General features: G+C 38.3%; 1 protein-coding gene and 1 long non-coding RNA gene across 4 annotated transcripts; one reads left to right on the forward strand and one right to left on the reverse strand.

Annotated features, from left to right (window-relative positions):
* Window positions 1–9,632, forward strand: LOC145465323 (uncharacterized). 3 transcript variants are annotated; one of them, XR_014041569.1, is made up of 5 exons: window positions 5–808; window positions 2,962–3,756; window positions 5,967–6,090; window positions 8,229–9,016; window positions 9,330–9,632. It is a non-coding gene; the product is annotated as an uncharacterized LOC145465323 (long non-coding RNA). The 3 variants fall into 3 exon arrangements; XR_014041570.1 differs by lacking the exon at window positions 9,330–9,632 and having other exon boundaries at window positions 1–808; window positions 2,962–3,046; window positions 8,229–9,323; XR_014041568.1 differs by lacking the exon at window positions 9,330–9,632 and having other exon boundaries at window positions 2–808; window positions 8,229–9,323.
* A 5,808-nt stretch (window positions 9,633–15,440) lies between these two features.
* LOC145466208 (uncharacterized) lies at window positions 15,441–17,089 on the reverse strand. Its single transcript, XM_081449948.1, has one exon. It carries the CDS (start codon window positions 16,689–16,691, stop codon window positions 15,441–15,443), a length of 1,251 nt encoding a protein of 416 aa, XP_081306074.1. The 5' UTR covers window positions 16,692–17,089.
* Window positions 17,090–19,113: the final 2,024 nt, after the last annotated feature.

The following is a 19,113-nucleotide window of genomic DNA, read 5'->3' on the forward strand; positions in this document are numbered from 1 at the left end:
ATTATAATGGGATTACGGTATGAAATTCTGTATTACTGCATTAAATACACTACAAGCCGTTATGATTCTTGTTAAACAAATTAAAGAAACTACATATAATTTCTACATAGACAACACAAGCTAAGGTTCGTTTACTAGTAACAAATAGGTCAATGAATTGCAAGATAATAAATACCATGGTGCACAACTGATCTGATGAGAAAAAATTTCTGTGACTGAGACGTTCAAGAGATAATTCGTGTTTCCTTTCTGAAATATTTCGAGAAAATGTGTTTTAAAGCTGAAATTAACCAGGCGTTTCAAGTGTTAGAGACCAGGCTCCCACTGTCTGATTATATTTTGGCCCACAATACATTTCGATCTCGATATTCTTTCGTTCCCGATGCATTTTGGGGTTGGGAGACGCGCTGTCCCTAATGGCATGTGGTTGACAGAGGCATGCACTCTCAGTCGGTAGCGGGAGAATGCCATTTTTCTTGGCGGGATTTTTGTTAAAGAAAAACGAGAGCGGAGGTTGATTTAATATTTTTAAGACAGGGTTGCATGACTTCAACCCTCTCCTGGCCAGACCCTGCATTGCCCACAGTACTAGACGAGGTCAATGAGCCTCTCTGAATATTCACAGCTGCATCACGATGATTAGAACCAGATGAATTACTGTCACTTAAGCAAAACAGTAAACGTAGCGGAAAGAAGTGGTTGATTCGTTGATCTATCGAAAATATAACTTCAGTTCAGTCTTCACAACTTTTCCTGCAAGTTTCTGCCTGGAAGATTTACACTGGCCGAACTGAATTGCCAACTTGCGGTAAGTGACTTTTGTTGTTGCGTTTGTTATGAAAATTAACAAGTTTCCTCGGCGATATAAGCTTATTTTCAATTGGAATCCATTAAAAGTCTTCCTTATTTGAAGCCATGCTGTAAGAGATTTTAAAAATTGCATCGTTTTAATTTCGCTCGTCTCTAAACAATAACACCTGGGTCGCTTTGGAGGTTGCTGTAAGTTGTAAACAAATTAAGTTTTCTGTCGATTTTCGTCGTCAATTTAAGCTTATAACCTCACGTCTAAAAATAAGCTTAACCAAAATCGTACTTGTAAACACAGCCGGAGTTAGTTAGCACTGCCGCTTCGTAGACTGCTAAAATTTGTTCTCCTGTTGTTGAAAACTGAACCAAGAAAGGTCTACAAACCATTTTAAGCCGAAGCGAACAGGATTTGCTAAATTTACTTTTGTTCCTATGTGAATATTTGCATATTGTGATTACAAAGTATGGAGATTTCCTCGTTTTGTTAGTTCAATTTATTCGGTTTGGCGAAATGCTTTTGTGAATTCCGAGGTTAAATTGGTTGAAGACTGGTAAAGCTACTGCTAATAAAATGACTGCATAGCTAAATTAAGCCGTCGGCAAAAATACAGACTCTCAGTAATATTCAAATTTAAGCGTGAATAATTTTTAAACTTTAACACCGCAAGCTTAAACGAATTTTCTTTATCCTCTCTTTTATTCGGTCACCGTTCATTGAAAAGGGATTTGCTGTTGATACTCGAGCTCAGATGTAATGATATGCATCTTGTGTTTATAATGTAGATTTCCTCGTTTTATTTTGTTGTCTGTCCAATTAGTTCGGTTTGGTGAAATGCTTATATAGTCCAAAATGTCGAGTAGACGATTATGCATGGCAATCCTGACTGCAAATAAAGCTCTGCTTTGATTTTGATTGGCTATTTCATGTTATTTGTGCCATTGCTTTTGGTTGGGGGTACATGGACCCTATTTTGTTAATAAGAGGTTATTCCCCAATGCGGTATTTACACTTATTATGGAAATGTTCCAAAAAAGTGAGATAGTAGTAATTAACTCGGTAAATTGAACAGTGTAATAGAAGTTCTTGCCCTGACCATTTCTCAGTAATAAGAATAACTTTTACATACATATATACACAATTTAGTTGGAGAGAGCGCTCTCCTATCTCCACTCTCTCTCTCTCTGCTCTCTTCTTCACACTAATTTTTTATTAACTAACTTATTAAATGAATGTCACTGACTGTTTTCTTTGTTGTGCATGTATACTTTTTTGCTGGTTGAAGAAAGTTTCAGTTTCTTCCTGGCTGTACAGTTTCCTTTCTCCTGTCCTGTACCAATTCGTTTGTGATATAACTTCGTGAATTCTCTATTCTCCTTAAATTTTATCTGATCGGGTTGATAGAATGCACTCTCAGAGTGTTCCATCATTGTCTTCAGTCGCTACAATTTTCTGGAAAAAAGCAATAGTTTTCTTAATTTCCTTTTACTTTGTGTTAGGACTTTTTAGCATGCCTGTAATTGGCCCATGGGTATTACGGGAGAATAATTTTCAAGTAAATAATTACATTCGTTTTAGTGTTGAGTATTTTAAATTGTTATGAATTAGGCATTTCTTTTTATTTTTTATTTTTTATATTTTTTATTTTAGTTGCACGCAATGTTTCATGGTTTTACCGAGGTATACCATGTAAATGTAAATAATGCACTGGAATTGGCCAATCAGAGTGTGCATTATATCGACTTTCAACACAAACCACATATAATAAATGACTCATATGTAAATGATATTTTTATTACAGAGAACTGGACAGGGCAAGAACTTCTCCTTCTTTTGTGAATTTATATATTAATTCCTCTCAGTGCTGTCAAAATGTCTCGGGAACCTTCATTTCTGATAATCTATTATTTTCCACCATACCTACAGCACAAAAGCTCACCAAATCCTAACTGATAACTAACATGTGTGTATCTCTAGCCTTTGCTGTGTGCTACATGTATATGCTGTTATCCTGCCTTAACTGCTAGGAAAAATTTTGGCAGAGCTGTTTCAACAGTTTCACTTAAATTGATTTCCAGTAACAGTGCTACATGTAGCAGTGTTATTGAGTATGAACTTTCTGGAGGATTTTAAATTTTTATTTTTTATGATTACAGACGACAACAAAATATACATGTGTATACATAACCTGATGTTGGTGTTGGTTACAAACCGTAGTTCATAATAGTCATCCTATTACAGGTAAGGGGGAAAAGTTCAGAGAGTTTAGAACATTTCTTCACCCAGCACACCTTCTGTCTATAGGTGCAAAAATTGAGAGGTTATATATATGTACGAAGAATAATGTAAAGTTACTGTATAAACTTAGCATTAAAATCTGACATTTGAACACCTCCTTTGCTAAAATTAGTCATGATTTAACAGGGTTAAAACTTGGCAGTCGCACGGTCGCCAGTGGCGATTAAAAAGAGCCCAGGGCCACTAAGAATTGAGGTTTGATCGCCCGAAGGGCGACTACGATTTGAGAAGTACGCAAAGGATAACAATAAAGATGAAATAAAATGCTCTTTCCTTGGAGTACCTTTCTTTTCTTTCTGTTCTTTCCTGAACTCTAAGTTCATCAATCTGTAGTAAAAGTTAGTTCTAAAGTGCAAAATTTAAAGCCGTTCGTGATCGAGTTTTTAGATCGCTCCGATATGTAGACGCCATTTTGATTTTATTGACACGTGACTCCAGACTTACCCAGAGGTCTGTGCGGTACATTTGGAAACACGAATATCGGCAAACTGCTCGAGTTTGGAATACAAAATGTGGAAATACCTCTCTGGATGTGAACAGCCGCCGCCGAAAAAAGCCAAAAGCAAGGACGATGTTCTGGAGAGTAACCGACTGTGCGAGAAAAGCCAAAGACAGCGGTCATTTCAGACCAGTTGGAAACAGGGAAGGCCATGGTTAGTGTTCGAAGTTAAAAGCCATGGGTCATTTATCCAAGTAAAAATGGTTTTAAAATGTTTTGTATGTTAGTTGAGGAAATTTGAGGGCCACTTCATTTTGGCCTGGGCCACTAAGAGTTCAGGGATACTGGCCCGAGTGGCGACCAAGCACTGAAGCTAATTTTTAGCCCTGATTTAATTGTTATCACTCCCTGTGAATTCATAGAGATTCCAGAGGCAAATTATAACCTAATGTGGAAGTCCTGTCTTCAAGTGAGGGAAAATGACACAAAAGAGTTACAGTGAAAGTAAAGAGAATTGTGAATGTTGATATGGTGTACATTATACATCATGTAAAGGTATTTGGTGAGTGCCAAAGGCATAACATTTCATGTACAGTGCAGCTCAGATATATCCGAACCAAAATATACGCGTAATTCGCGTCAGCCCAATACGCGTATACGCATATGTATATACGCACATACGCGTATGCATATACGCACATACGCGTATACAGTATATACGCGTATGCCTGATTAGTGTGTATGAGCTAACCTATTGTTTTTTCTTTTCTTAGCAGGTCATTGTAGTTTTCAATGGCTTGACAGCTTGCCACAGAGCGAGAAAGAGTTTTCTTTATTTTGAATACGCGTATACAGTATACGCGCGTATGCCTTCAGACTAGACTGACTTATTAGCAAAATGTTAGTTGAAACTAACATTTTGCAATTGGGCACTTGACAGAAAATTAACTGACTGATTATAATTAAAAGAGAGAGTATTTTGCCGTTAAATCAAAAATTTACCCGTTTTTTTGTCAAATAGAACCGGGGATACATGCTTCAACAATCCCATCTTCATGGAACAAACACAACTGAAAGATAACTTTTTCGACACAAAGTAAACACGGTCCAAGCAAGCGCGCGACTTGGAAACGTGTGCCGAAACACACAACTTTTCCTTGAAGAAAATTAAAAATAACAAAATGTGAGCGGCGCACCATAGAAACTTCAATAAACAATTCTTTCGTCGGGGAAAGAGTATTTTACCATTTGAATGAACGGTTTGTGTCAGATATAACCGGGGATATCATTTTCTCGACAAGGTTTTCGGAACGCTTCAAACAATAAACATTCTCGCAAGCGACTTGCCGACGCATGCCGAAACACAGAACTTTTCCTCCAAGAAAAAATAACTCAACATGAGCGACGCGCCAGTGAAACTTTGATAAACAATTATTTGGCTAAAGAAAGAGCATTTTATCGTTTGAATGAACGGTTTGTGTCAAATATAACCGGAGATATCATTTTTTTCGACAAAGTCTTCGGAACGCTTCACACAGTAAACATCTCGCAAGCGACTTGCCGACGCGTGCCTAAACACGAACTTATCCTTGAAGAAAAAAATAACTAAACGTGAGCAGCGCGCCATAGAAACTTTGACAAACATTTATTTGGCTAAAGAAAGAGCATTTTACCGTTTGAATGAACGATTTGTGCCAAATAAAACCGGAGATATCATTTTTTCAACGAAGATCTTCAGAACGGTTCAGACAATAAACACTTCCCAAACGACTTGCCGACGCGTGCCGAAACACAGAACTTTTCCTTGAAGAAAAAATAACTAAACGTGAGCGGCGCACCATAGAAACTTTGATAAACAATTTTTTTCGTCAAGGAAAGATTATTTTACCATTTGAATGAATGATCTGTGTCAAATATAACCGGAGATATAATTTTTTCGACTAGGATCTTCAGAACGCTTAATTCAGACAAACATTTCGCAAACGACTTGCCGACACGTGCCGAAACACAGATCTTTGCTTGTAAAAACATTAAGTTCACGTGTTAAAGTAGGGAGTTCAAGCGACTGTTTCAATTTTCTTCCCATTTTTGGTAGCTTAAGATCAAGCAAGTGTTAATAAACGGTAGTTTGTCGGTGAATTTGCGAAGTGATCGAAAACTCGAAATGTGATAGCTTTCATTGATCGGCAGGACGTTTCAACAACATGCAAATTTCGCTTTGAAGCCTTCTTCATTCCCAGAAATGTAATGTCCTTTGTTTGACCAACAATGCTTCACATAAAGAAACTTATGGGAATGCATAACAAAGAGACATATACGCGTATATGTGCGCGTATTAACATACGCGTATACGCAAAATACGCTCGTATAATACGCGTATGCGTAGTTCGCATATATCTGAGCTGCACTGTATTGCTTTTTCAGGACAAATTATATAACAGTGACGTTTTAAAAGGTGTGATCAGAAAAATAATGAGTACATTGTCCAGGCAGCATCAGTTTATGGACGGCATATGCAGACAGTAAGAGGAACTCTAAGCACTACCACGTAAGTTAGTTTTATGCTTATGACTTCTTGTTCTTGAATTTTGTGTCATTTCATCGCAAGAATAGGTAACAAAAGATGCAATAGTTGTTGCAATATATTTTTGAAGGAAAACTTATAAGTCTGCCTATGCTGGATAACAGCCAAGTGTAAACTGAATGTGAAGCAAACAATATGTTAAATATGGGGCAACCCTAAAACCCAGAAACCGGAATCCGGAATCTGGAACCAAAAACCAGAATCCAGAAACTGGAAACCGGAATCTGCAAGTCAAAGAAAATAAGTTCTTCAAATACGCGAAAACTATTTTGCTTAGCTTTTCGACTGTAAAAAGTAAGCTGCCAAGTAAAAAGGACCTCAAACTTAACCTTTTTTGAAACAAAAATTCCCCGTCTGTTGAAATCGTGCAACCGTTATTTTTAGTGAGGGCTATGATTGTGAGAATCTCAGTAAAGTGTGTCTTAATTTTATTCCAAGCACCTTGAGAGTGTCTAAAATAAGCTTGCTGGTAATTGCCATTTTGTTTAATAAGTGATCTTCAATTTACCGGAAGTATAAATTTATCCTTTATGTCTAGTACATACTGAACAAGATAGAAAATGTCATAGAGAACAGGATATCCATCAGTGGCAGCCCCCTGTACATTGACGGTCACGCCCCCCAATTTCGAAGTCCAAAGGCTAACCCGTCTGGTCTAAATATGAAATTTGATTTTTCCAACAGATACGAGACCAATTCCAGATTAACACAATTTCCACACTGATACTGTGACAAATCAGCATTTCATATTCTTGGCGGCCATCATATTAAAACAATTTGTAGAAATGTTGCACACTTACTTTCGTCTGCTTCTCACTTGCTGACAGATCAGACCACATGCTGTTCAAAGATGCTAAAAGACTGCCAGAAACTCACTGCAATAGCCTATAATAGCTTGTTGTTAATGTGCTGCTCACCAGTCTTCTCAGAGCAATTTGATCTAGACAAGAACCGGGCTCTCACCAGGGCCAGCTTGAACAAAAGATGGGTAACTTAGCCTATGAGCAGGCTCTCGTGTTTGGGCTGGGGGTGTGAGTGGCAAAGCCGCATGAAGGCTCTTGGTGACATGCCAATGCAGAAAAACACTAGACACCTATTTAGCCTGCTCGCAGGCTATGAGTAACTCTATCCACCCAAAAAATGAGTAACCCTGACTGGATAGTGATGTACCCAATGGATAGCTTTATGCAGCTTTTGAACAACGGGGCCAGATATATAGCTAAGGGTTGTTCAGAACTAGTCAATAATTTTTTAGCAATTACAGTCTGTGGCTGAAGTAAAGCCAAGAAAATAAATAACAACAAAATAATTTTTGCTCATACATGTATTTATTTATTAGACATTGCTGAAGTGAATTATTTCTATCATCATTCATAATATCTGGATTCCAGATTCTGGTTTTTGGTTCAGGATTCTGGATTCCGGATTTCGGTTTCCAAATTCAGTGTTTTAGGGTTGCCCCAGATGATGTATGTGCATATGTTAATCTTGAATAATCTGAAATTTCAGAGAGTTTAAAAATATCATATCATATCTGTGATGGTTCTGAGGTGGAGGGCTGTTACATGTACATGTAAATGTCTCATGCACGATTTTTCACTCGTTATGATTCAGGTGCAAATAGTTTCTGTATCTGAAGTATATATGAAATAATTCATATTTGAACTGCGGTAGTAGATGAAAGTGAAGTATGATCATCGCAGTAAATTTTCCAATTTAAGCAACTGGAAAGAAGAAGCCTGAAGAAGCCTGCCTGGGCTTCAACGGGATTCGAACCCGTGACCTCCGCGATACCGGTGCGATGCTCTACCAACTGAGCTATGAAGCCACACATTGGGAGCGAGGTCAATTAATTGAGTTCATATCTTCCCGTGAGTGAAATGATGTGAAGTATATATGAAATAATTCATATTTGAACTGCGGTAGTAGATGAAAGTGAAGTATGATCATCGCAGTAAATTTTCCAATTTAAGCAACTGGAAAGAAGAAGCCTGAAGAAGCCTGCCTGGGTTTCTGTATCTGTTGATGTGCAACAATCTACACCAATATTTCAACCTAATAATGTACAGTGTATATTAATTAACCAAATTATGCTGTTTTAGTTGGCCAGTGCTACTACATAGTAATGTGATGTTGAAGTGCACAAATTTACAAACATGCCCAGTGTCAACTTGTCAAATACATGTATATGAACTGGCCAGACAGTGTAGATTACAAAATGCTCTGAAAGGTAAGATGTTTCTTAAACATTATTTTGTAATTAATGATTTCTCAGACATTGTTTTCTTCAAGAAAAGATTTATACCCCACATGGAGGTTTTTTCTCTATTAGAGCTCTTGATTCCTGATACTTTAATTTGGAATTTCTAAAGACTGGCCATGAATGGGTGTTGGGTGTGAATATCTTCTGGAACTGCACATTCATGCATTGAGTAAGCAAGAACATCAGTATTTATCCTGACAAACTCTGACTTTCTTCTGGAAGCTGAACTCATATACAGTTGTACAGTTATATGTACAACCAAACAGCCTGGATGACCCTGTGATTGGGACTGTGCACATTGTTGTAACCCTCAATGTTCCAGTTGCTTGTTTGAAGCAAATTGCATTTGCTCTCGAAAGCAAGTGGCGAAGTTCATAACAGTTATGTAAGTTTGCTTTGTATCTCAGGGCAGAGCCTGCCACAGTGAAAGTTGGAGTACCAACCCCTAGCATTTGATTCACTACTAACACTCAGTAAACAGCTAACAATGAAGTACACTGTATATCAAAGAAAGGAATTACATGCCTGTTCCTGTCAGTCAATATATGAACAGGTTACAGATGGGGAGCCTGTATTAAAACATCAAAGATTTTCAAAGCAACCATGGCCTGGTGAGATATTTCTGAGGTAATATAAATTTAAGGTCCTTATGATTGCTTATAATCATTGATTTTTATTGTAAACAATATCTTACTGAGTGTCTTTTTCTTGTGTACTAATTGTTGGAGAACACAGAGATCACTGTTATGACAGAGATATTAATTTGTGAAAAGTTCTATAAACAAATGCATCTGGGAACAAATTAATTTATCATGGATGCAGCTTCTGAGAGATCCCCAATATTAATGGAACATACACTGTTCATACAGTACATGTAAAAGAGTTCAGTAATTCATTACTTATGATTGTAATGCTTTGTTTGGTTTCTCTGTATTTACAGACAACTTGATGGGATTATAAATTCTGCACCAAGTTCATTGAATAAACTGACTTGGAGGTTCAGTTCTGCAACCCATCCTGTTTGTAGTAATATAGCTGCAACACTGCATTACATTATTAAGAAACACATATTAACTAATTATTTTTAAGTGCCTGTTAATTTAATCAGTTTTTCTTAGAGATAATTTACTCATGGTTTATTTAAATAATTGGCTTTTTGGCTTTAAAATGATATTTATTGAGCTTTTAAATCAATTTTGTGATAATCTGCATTGGACATGGCATAAATTGATATTTTGCCAACACGAAAGGGAGAACTGGGTCTTAAGCAAAGTTGCAGGATTAGCATTTTTGTAGAAAGAAAGGGTTGAGAAATTTGTGACATTCTACAGACAGCCTTGCCATTTGCAATGTCCGATAAGGTTAATTTGTTCCATTCTGTTGTAGAAATAGTGTTCTCTAATTTATAAATTATTTCAATCTGTTGTTTAAATGATTGCCTTATAACCCCATGTCTGGCTTTGGTGCATGAGGATATTGATGTATTTTTTATCCATTTTGCTGTAAATTATCTTAATTGATGTGTCAATCAAAACATATCTTGGATATGCTGGGCTCTTCTGACAAATCTACCTATGCCTCATAACCTTTGAGTGCATTTGGTTGTGTAGTGCAGACAAAATACATGTACATAATATAACTTCCGCTTAGCTTACTGATAATTCTTGGTATAATTTAATCATAGCAAAATTAATTAATGGAACCCAATAGCAGCTCTTGTAGTCCACAATGCCAGTCGAGAAAAAGAACAAATCACATTGAAATTGAATAATAAAATTGTTATTAGAAGCCTATGCAAGTATTCATGATCAGCAAAAAAAAATATCGTAATTACCATTCATGCGAGGGTGATTTTGCTTATTGAAAACCCTTCCAGCAGGAGGAGACTCCATACAATAGTGAAGATGGCTAAATGTATCTTTGGGGACAAGTTAGAAAACAAAACTTTCCAACTTTTCACATATGTATACTGTTTTGGTATTTTTGTGAGATTTCATTTGGTAGAGATTCAGGGACTGAGTATATTGTAACCACTGCATTTCAATCAGTCCCCACAACAAAACTAGTGAGACAATCTCAGATAGTGCAGAGCGCAATTGAAAGCTCTGATACAGTAGTCCCATAAGTACTCACCCCTGCTCGGTTCACTTCCGGTTTGTGTCTAACTTGGTAGTCTGCTACGGCTTTTCCCCTTTGCAGTGTGTATGTTTCAAGGTTGTATTTTCATTCAAGGTCCAAACATTACGCACAAATTAATTACTACTGGTGCTTTAAGTTGATTTTCGTTCATTTTAAATTCAACAATACGCTGAAGCAGCAAACGTGACAATTTAGCTCTTCACGCCAACTTTGTAACTTGATACTTTTGTTTTCCTCGCAAAGCCATGTAATATGAAACCCCTGTTTTCTCCAAAACATACGGAAGATGTCCTTGTTTTTTGGAGATAAATGAAAGAAAGTTAAATATGTAATGTAGTGATGAAACGGAACAGAGACGATGTTTTAGTAAAAATGCAAATTTTTACCGATGAACAAGAACTAATTTAATTATCAGATAGTCACGAAATACCACTTTCTTTTTCTGTTGCCACCTTTGTTGTTAACAATAAAACAATTCAAAATTAACACACAACGATATTGATGGCTGAGAAGCTTTTCAACGAAAAGTATTGAAGATAAACAGCGCTACTTGGCCGATATGAATGAGTCTCCTCAAAGACTCATTAAATTAATTTGCGCTTTCATTAGGTGCCACGGCGTCTGCAGCAATATTTGAGCATTTTCCTGGTCTCTTTTGTTACAAATTCACAATTTGTGGAGTATTAACGCCACTAACTTGAGAACTTTTTGGTCTCTCTTACAGACACAATTAAGGCAAGAAATAAACAAGTCGCTAAGGAGAAGCAATAGCACACTATTGTAGATTGAAAACAGCAGATGATATTTGTTGAACCGACCTGTTTGTAACTCTAAAAGCTACGCAGCCACAGTAACGTTTCACTTTTGCAATAAAAAGGGACAACTGGCGCTACCTGAAAAATAACTGCCGTCCTTGGTCACATGACACGATATATAAAATACTGCGTGTAAAGATAGTGTATAACACTAACAATGCTAGAACGCATGCGTCTTACATGTTGAGCTCTACCATAAGGAAAACCAGTCAACATTTGTGCGTGATTCCGTATGCAATGTATCCTTCACCTAATATAGAAGCCACGAACCCTAACTAATCTACGCATGCGTTTAGGGCAAATTAGTTTTGTTCTAAGGAGAATGGTACCACAAGGAGAGCAAGGGGTTACCTGAAACAAATATATAGCTTTGCGATGTTTAAAGTTAAGCGACGGCGATGGAATGTGTTTTACGTAGAGTACACATGTACCTTTCCCACCCTACTCCCATTACTTCCTTGCCTCTAGACTAATTAATTAATTGAAATTAATTAATTAAACAAACATTAAAGTTTACACCTTAGCGCCATAGGGCCATATTGCCATAGCGCCATAGCGCCATAGTGCCTTAGTTCCTTAGCGGCAGGCAACCCCCATAACCATCCCAATAGTGCACTCTGCACTAAAAATGTGTAAACTTCTTTTGTGTGGGAGTCCCCATGTTAACTAAGGAAGAATATAATGAGTAATAACAATGCCTTGTCTTTCTGAATAAGGTAGGAAAGAACAAGAAATGCCACCAAAAAGCACAGAAGACAGTTCTGTTATGTGATCAAGATTTTTGGTAGCTTCCCAGAAATCCTTGAAATCATGGTTCTATATTTCATAATCACACCATCTTACACCTCGATCTGCTGATGTAATACTAGTTCCGGCTGAAACTATTAAATCATTCGCAATTTACCTCATACATGTTGGATTATTTTCATTAGTAACAACATTCCGAAAAATAACTGAGGAGCTCCGCTTTTAGGCTGGCCTAAATCTATATATTATACGACAATACTTCAAACAAGTTAGTTACGTGAACGTAACTTTTCGCTAGTCAAATCACTCTTGCGCTATCCTTTCATTTCGGTTCTCTATCAGGTCATGCCAAGCGAGAGGACTAATAATATATCGTCATTACTAACAATGCATTGCAAATGAGAACTGCTACTCTTATTGGCTACCAAAAGAAAAGAAACATAACGTTCCCAGGATAAGAGAATGTATGCAGGTTGATTCGGGGAAAAGAAGGCTTCAACATTGGTTTAAACAGTTTCCAGCTCTTTCTTTGTTGGATCAGTACTGCCACTCTTAATCATTTGATCCTGCAGTAATGTAAATTAACAAATGCCCAGTCATTGGTAAACAAGTGTTGGTCATCCTTACTATATGACAGGTTACCATAGCAACATTACAACCTGTTACAGCGCCTTTAATATTATTTTTAAGTGCTTATAACTCCAAAATTAGGATAGTGATCCCTATTTTTTATTATCGATAATAAAAGTGGAGGTCACCGAGCTCGTTTTAGATTATAACTGAGCTCTAAAAACTAAAATTAGAGATGTTTTTCAGAGGTTTTACTGTTTCTATGATAAACTAATACCATAAAGATTAACATTTTTGGCTTGCCAATGATTGGGCGTATGAGTGATAGCAATATTGCAGGATCACTTGATAAAGAGTTACAGTATCGATGCGTCGTATAACTGTTGGAAATCGTTGGGTTCTCCGAAAGAACTGCTGACTGTGATCAAACTGAGATGTTCTATCAACAGAACTGTTGTTGTTCAGTTCAACAAACTTGGTTTAGGTCTTACGTGACTGACTGTGGCAAAAAAAATCGAATCAAAAAAAACTGAAAAATAATAAAAATCAGATAATCTTAGTTCAACTTCCTTTATTCCCTACTTAACATTTATGACGAGGACAAGTTGCTATACGCTTTGAGAAGGAACGTCTGAGAGGACTGTCAAGTTATTGGTGACAGCTTATTCCTTTATCTGTTTTTTGTTTCTGTAATGTTTTTTGATTTGTTGCTTAAAAACAGTAAAAACGTAACTCTAGAACAATATAAAATAACTATATGACAATATTGACAGTAGATGTCAGACATGTGCTCAGAGTCCAATTTTCCTTAGAATGTTACTCAAGCCATGTATGGCAAAAAAATATTAAATTAATAGTAAACTTGTTGCAAAATCAATATAGTTTGCACTGTGCCATTCAGTACTTTCATGTACATGTACATACATATATCTGTGGTGGGGGTCAAGTTGATAAAAATCCTACGGAAATGAGCTGATTGATCAAATATTTATGCAAAGCACAATGCCCAGTATTGCGATAGCTCACTGAAGTTAAATGTGTGAAACACAGGACTAGTTTCACCTCATGCCAATAATGATTTCACATGCTTATCCCTGTTCTATTTTACAGAACATCAAAAAACATGGTCTAATATTATTTTTAATACCAGTCGCTGGAATAGTCTTGAATGACTGCTCTGTCCTTTTTTGCTAATAAGAAAATGATTTCAATCGAAAGAGAACTGGCATGTTCCATATGGGTTGTCCAGAAACAGTTAGAATCAGCTTTTAAAATTTCACTAGTCTGACCTGCAATGATTTCATATATTTTCTAGTGCAAGAATGTTTCCTACACTCAATGCTCAAAATAATGATATCATCTTCTCTATTTAGCAGAGCATCAAACAAACAATTTTGCCAAGGGGCCTGTAGATCCAGGTTTTCATTATCCCTGGTGATCTTTTTCATTTTGATAGAAATAAATTAAATTATGATGATGTTCTTCACAATGAAGAAGCCAAAGACCTGTGGATAACATAAGCCAATATGGCAGTAGCCTGCTAGAAGGCTAGTGTCAGGTTGCAAAGTTATCTCTAGCTGTTCAAATCATTAAGAAAACATGTACAACCTGCTACTGATCATATCACAAGGGCCATTTTATAGATGAAAACTTAGGTCAAAAGGTTTCTAAAAGCACTCTTCTATCTTTGTACTACACTAACCACATGTCCTGCATTTTTCATGGGGCGGTGCATATGGTTCATGTCAGAAGAAGTATTCCTTTCCAACATGGTTGTCTTTCTGTTGTTAAAGGATTCTGTGTTTGCAAACATGTGTTGTAAATATCAGAATAGTACTGAAAATGGGTCATGAAATAGGGTTTCACACATAATGCTCAAATTTGTTGTCATTATGCGAATACTTGATGATGAAAAAAATCTCACTGTATATTATGCTCAAAAGACGTCAACCAGTTTTTGTCACCGTTATTCCCGCGTAATGCTAGATTATTTTGCCCCACTGTTATGCTCAAAATAATGCCAGTATAATGTGTAAAACCATATAATGACCAGTAATGGGGGTGAGGGAAAGATGGAGTGGTCAGCAGTGGAAGTTGTGGCACTTCCATAATAAATAAACTAAAAATTTGTTTCCCACTGACGAGAACACGGCTTCGTCTCTGCTCATGGGCGACACATACAACAGATATAGCTTGACTTGTCTTCAACGTAGTCACACAATGTGTGCACCCAGACTTGACAATTTCCATACTCTACCCAGTCAACGGAATCCTTCTCAGTGCACGGTGGGTCTTCCTTAAGGCAGAAAGCACAAACATCCGGTTCAATTTCTTGCAGTTCTTGGGCTGTAGTGTCAGAAAGAAGAGCCTTTTTTCTCACTACCCTTGCTTTTCGTTTTGTAGAAAAGAAAAGTCGTTTTTCTGCCTTTTTGTTAGGAGGAAAGGATTTGGTTTTCAAGTACTGGTGATCGTTGCCAATTATCGAGAGGCCCTTTGCAACTGCTGTGGCAGAGCGGATATGACGTAGTGCTGTGTATACGGTGTCTTTGCTTGGTGCCGTTTGAATAACATCAGTCAGCTCTGCCATGGCTGCCAGTGCACTTCCCTTCAGATCCTCCAGCTCTTTGTCGTTTCGAAGATCTTTGTCGACTTGAATGAAATTTCCCAGTTCCTCGCGCTTGTCGTCAATTTCGTTACTTGCAATGTCTCTGGGATCTTCGGTGGGCTCTGCAATATTGACAGCGTGGATATGTACACAGACAACCCCTCTTATAGCGTAATCAAGACAAGGTGCACGTGAACGAGTGTACACAGGCTGCACAGAGGGAACATCGCAATAGGCATTTGCAGAGTGAGGAATCAGCTCTTCTTACGTAGTAAATCTTCGTTTTGTCAGTCATCGATTGAACTTGCCAAGACTCGGCATCCTGTCTTGATACTAGTTCGCTTGGCATTGACTCTGCCTGCTTGTGTCTCTTGGTACTTTCCCGCTGACGAATGGTGACCTTTCCCTTCTCCGCCTTAATCCACTGTTCATATGCCTTGTCACGGGCGATTTTGCGTAGTGTAGATAACAGATGATCAACACGTCTGTTCTGCTTACGCTCCAGGTAGACCTCCTTTACGGTTCGATGGAAACTTTCCACGAACATATTCGTGTTCGCTCTTGTTCCAATGCGAAAGCATGTAGCCCACTCGCGTGGTCGAGAGGCGTACTCTTTCTCGAAATACGCGGCCATAGGTTGCGATACGTTCCTTAGCCATGCCAGAAACTGCTGTAAGGAGCGCCTGAAACTAGCCTCCTCAATCTCATTTTGCAGCGTCTTCAGAGCCGCATACACTTCCTCACCTTGATCTTTGTCTTTAATCAATTCGTTTACTTTACGGCGCCAACTACGGTCAACGTGCCAGCTACATAGAAGTTTTTTGTCAGGCCTGGCAAACGCAGAAACCCAAGCATTGTGGTACGCCTCGGCATCGTCACTCGTGAAGATTTCTGTTTTTACATCTCCGCACTTGTTTCGGATACTTGAGAAAAAGACACGGTTTACATCAGCTGTTTCTCTGTTACTAATGAGCCATGCCACGGGAATTCCTTCCTCGTAGTCATCAATGACTAGTACTGTTATGAGTTGGAAATCGTACGCTGTTGTACCGTGAGTAGCGTCGACACAAACCAACTTTTGGGCATACTTGACAAACATTTCTTTCTGAAACTCAGTTTGGAGGCCTAAAAGGAAGTCGTTCTTCTCAACGCCATCGTCTGGTGAGTCTTGTCCTTGACGCTTAAAGCACAGCACCGGATTATACTGTTCTCTTTCCATTTCTTCCACCCAGTATAATACGCTGCTAGCATCGTCACTGTCTTTTTCTTTACAGTCGATGTTGTATTGTCGTTTGATGTTTCGTAGGTCCGCACGAGTTGACAAGTGGTCTCTAGTTAGTTGACCAAATTGCGTGTCCCTGATGTTATCCATTATGGAGTCCATGCTCACTCCTTGTGCCAGTTTCCCGGCTATACGAGAACGCATCTCAGAGGATATCCGGTTAAAGGCGATTTCCCTCTTGTGCCCAACGTGTTACAGGCAGTATTCTGCCAGAACCTCTCCTGTCACTCCATCAGTTCGTGTCGTAATGAAGGCAGGACAGGAGCAACCAGTTTTAGAACTTCCCTGTGATTTAAGTGACCGTTTGCCCGCGCCTCTGGATGAAAATTCTCCTGTTCTGTTGCAGTAGAACCAAGAGGTCTTATGATGTTTTGTTCTCCTGTCGGCCCTCTGTTTTACGAACCAAGATTTCGATATTTTTTGTTCTAACACCTTCCATTTCATGAAGCTTTCCCAGGACTGAAGTGTACACAATTTGACAGTTTTTAGCCTCTGTCACTTGATAGGCCAAATTCTAAATTATTTTTTTGCTTGCCGGAGTGAAAGGAGAAAAAATATTTATTCTTCCTTCGATGTCGATTTTGACTTGTTTTGTTTTATTTCCCAAACCTTTGAGCCAAATCAGAATATAAACATATCAATATATATATATATATATATATATATATATATATATATATATATATATATATATATATATATATATATATATATATATATATATATATATATATATATATATACCGCACATAAGTTTAAGTACTGCTATAATAGTGAAAGTATGTTTTGGTTAGAGGGAGAAAACTCCATTCAAGAAAAGCAGAAATTGATATATTATCCGCTTGCTCAGAACTCTGGCTTTATATTCAACTGACTTTTCATACCGTTTTAGCGAGAAATACAGGACGTTTGCAACGTTAGCAACAGAAAACCTAGCTTGTCAAGGTTACATACCTGTAATCGGCTGTTTTGCATTCAGGACAAATAATATGCTTGTTTATCGGTGCTTTAACTTCTTTCGCAGTCGATTTATGTTTCCGTAACTTAAGTTTGTACAGGCAGTTTCTATTGTTCAATGTCAAGCCGCATTCTGGACACTGGAAACGAGCTGAGGCGTCTGGATGTAGACGCGGATGATGATGTTGAAGATGATGCCATTCTTTTAGAGGCAGAAAATATCGATGGCGCATTGGGTGAATGGGAAGTATTTGCTGCTGACAATGAATCTTCCTTCGACTTGCCAGTTGTGAACTGGGAAGATGGTGTTGTCGGACTGCTATTGGTGGAAGATGACGGAGACTGCTCTGCTGATTGAGCCACGGAATCTTAAGACAATTTCGGGGGTTGCTGTGCTATCGTATCCTCAGTTTTACGGGACATGTCGGCCAAGCGTTTGTTTGACAACCGAGACAACTTCCTTTTTTTAACAGTCGCACGAGAGGATCCTTCGGAGGAGCGTTTTGGCGTCGGGGAAGACGCAGTTACGTTACCATCAGCAGATTTAGATTTTGTCAGTGGATGTTTTCCTCAGAGCTGAGAGGGCTTTGTCTCATCACACTGATTTGGAGTTGAAGAACATGGCGAGGACTTGACTGAGAATGATCCTGAAGATGACGAACTGATATTTGCTTCACTGGGAGACGATTTCTTGGAAGGAGGTTTGTCACACGATGGAGATTCATATCTTGAAGGCATATCTTTCAACTTCGAAGACAGATTCTCCTTTGATTTTGTTGCATTGTTTGGACGAGAACAAAAGGTGTGGTCAGACTTTTCAGGGTTTTTGCCACTCCAGCCAACGGGAGGTAAGACATAGTCTATTTCAATGCGACCTTCTTCGAACCACGACATCAACACTCGTCGCAAATATAACCAGTATTGGGTCGGGCGTTGCAAGAAGATCGATTCTCTGATCGGTGGACCCGTTTCCCGTTGGAAAAGAGGGCTATACAAGGCTACCACAGCTGCGTTCACCAGAGTAATAACACCACATATATCAGTGCAACTCTGCAGGGAATAGTTACGACATCGCCAGTCACATTCATGACCCTGCCAATTAGTCGTACTGGGAGAGTGGGCAAGCACCAAATGACTCTTTTTGTACGTTCCGACTTGTGGAATGTACCGTGCAAAATCATTGACGACGCCAATGATGTCTGGAGGAGGTTGCCAAGCCAGCGTGTCACAGTATATGATCTTCATGAAAGGTCGCAGCTCAACATCTACCAGTACCCAATGATTACCACCATTTTGAGGGCTGCCAATGAAAGTTTTGCCATTCCTTTGTCCCACATTCAGAGCGGAAACCAGCCTTTTTAACGTTCCAAGGTTAAATAACTTAGCTTTCCTCGTCATCTCGTTGTGGATATTAACAACGACGTTGGGGCATAGTAGCATGGTATCGTTTTGCATGTCGTTAAGCTGTCTTAAAACCCAAGTGACGTGATCAGTAGAGACCCAGCCTTGCGTTCCCGATGCAGCAAGACGGGCAAGCTCATCTGCAGTCAATCCTGTTAATTAGTAACAATATGATATACTTGTCATCTGGCTTTATTAAATATTTTCT

Source organism: Orbicella franksi, chromosome 13 (assembly GCF_964199315.1).
Source record: "Orbicella franksi chromosome 13, jaOrbFran1.1, whole genome shotgun sequence".
Lineage (NCBI taxonomy): Eukaryota > Metazoa > Cnidaria > Anthozoa > Scleractinia > Merulinidae > Orbicella > Orbicella franksi.

What these genes read in the sequence shown, in the direction of transcription:
- LOC145466208 (XM_081449948.1), bottom strand. Translation starts at nt 16,691, where the DNA reads ATGCGTTCTCGTATAGCCGGGAAACTGGCACAAGGAGTGAGCATGGAC.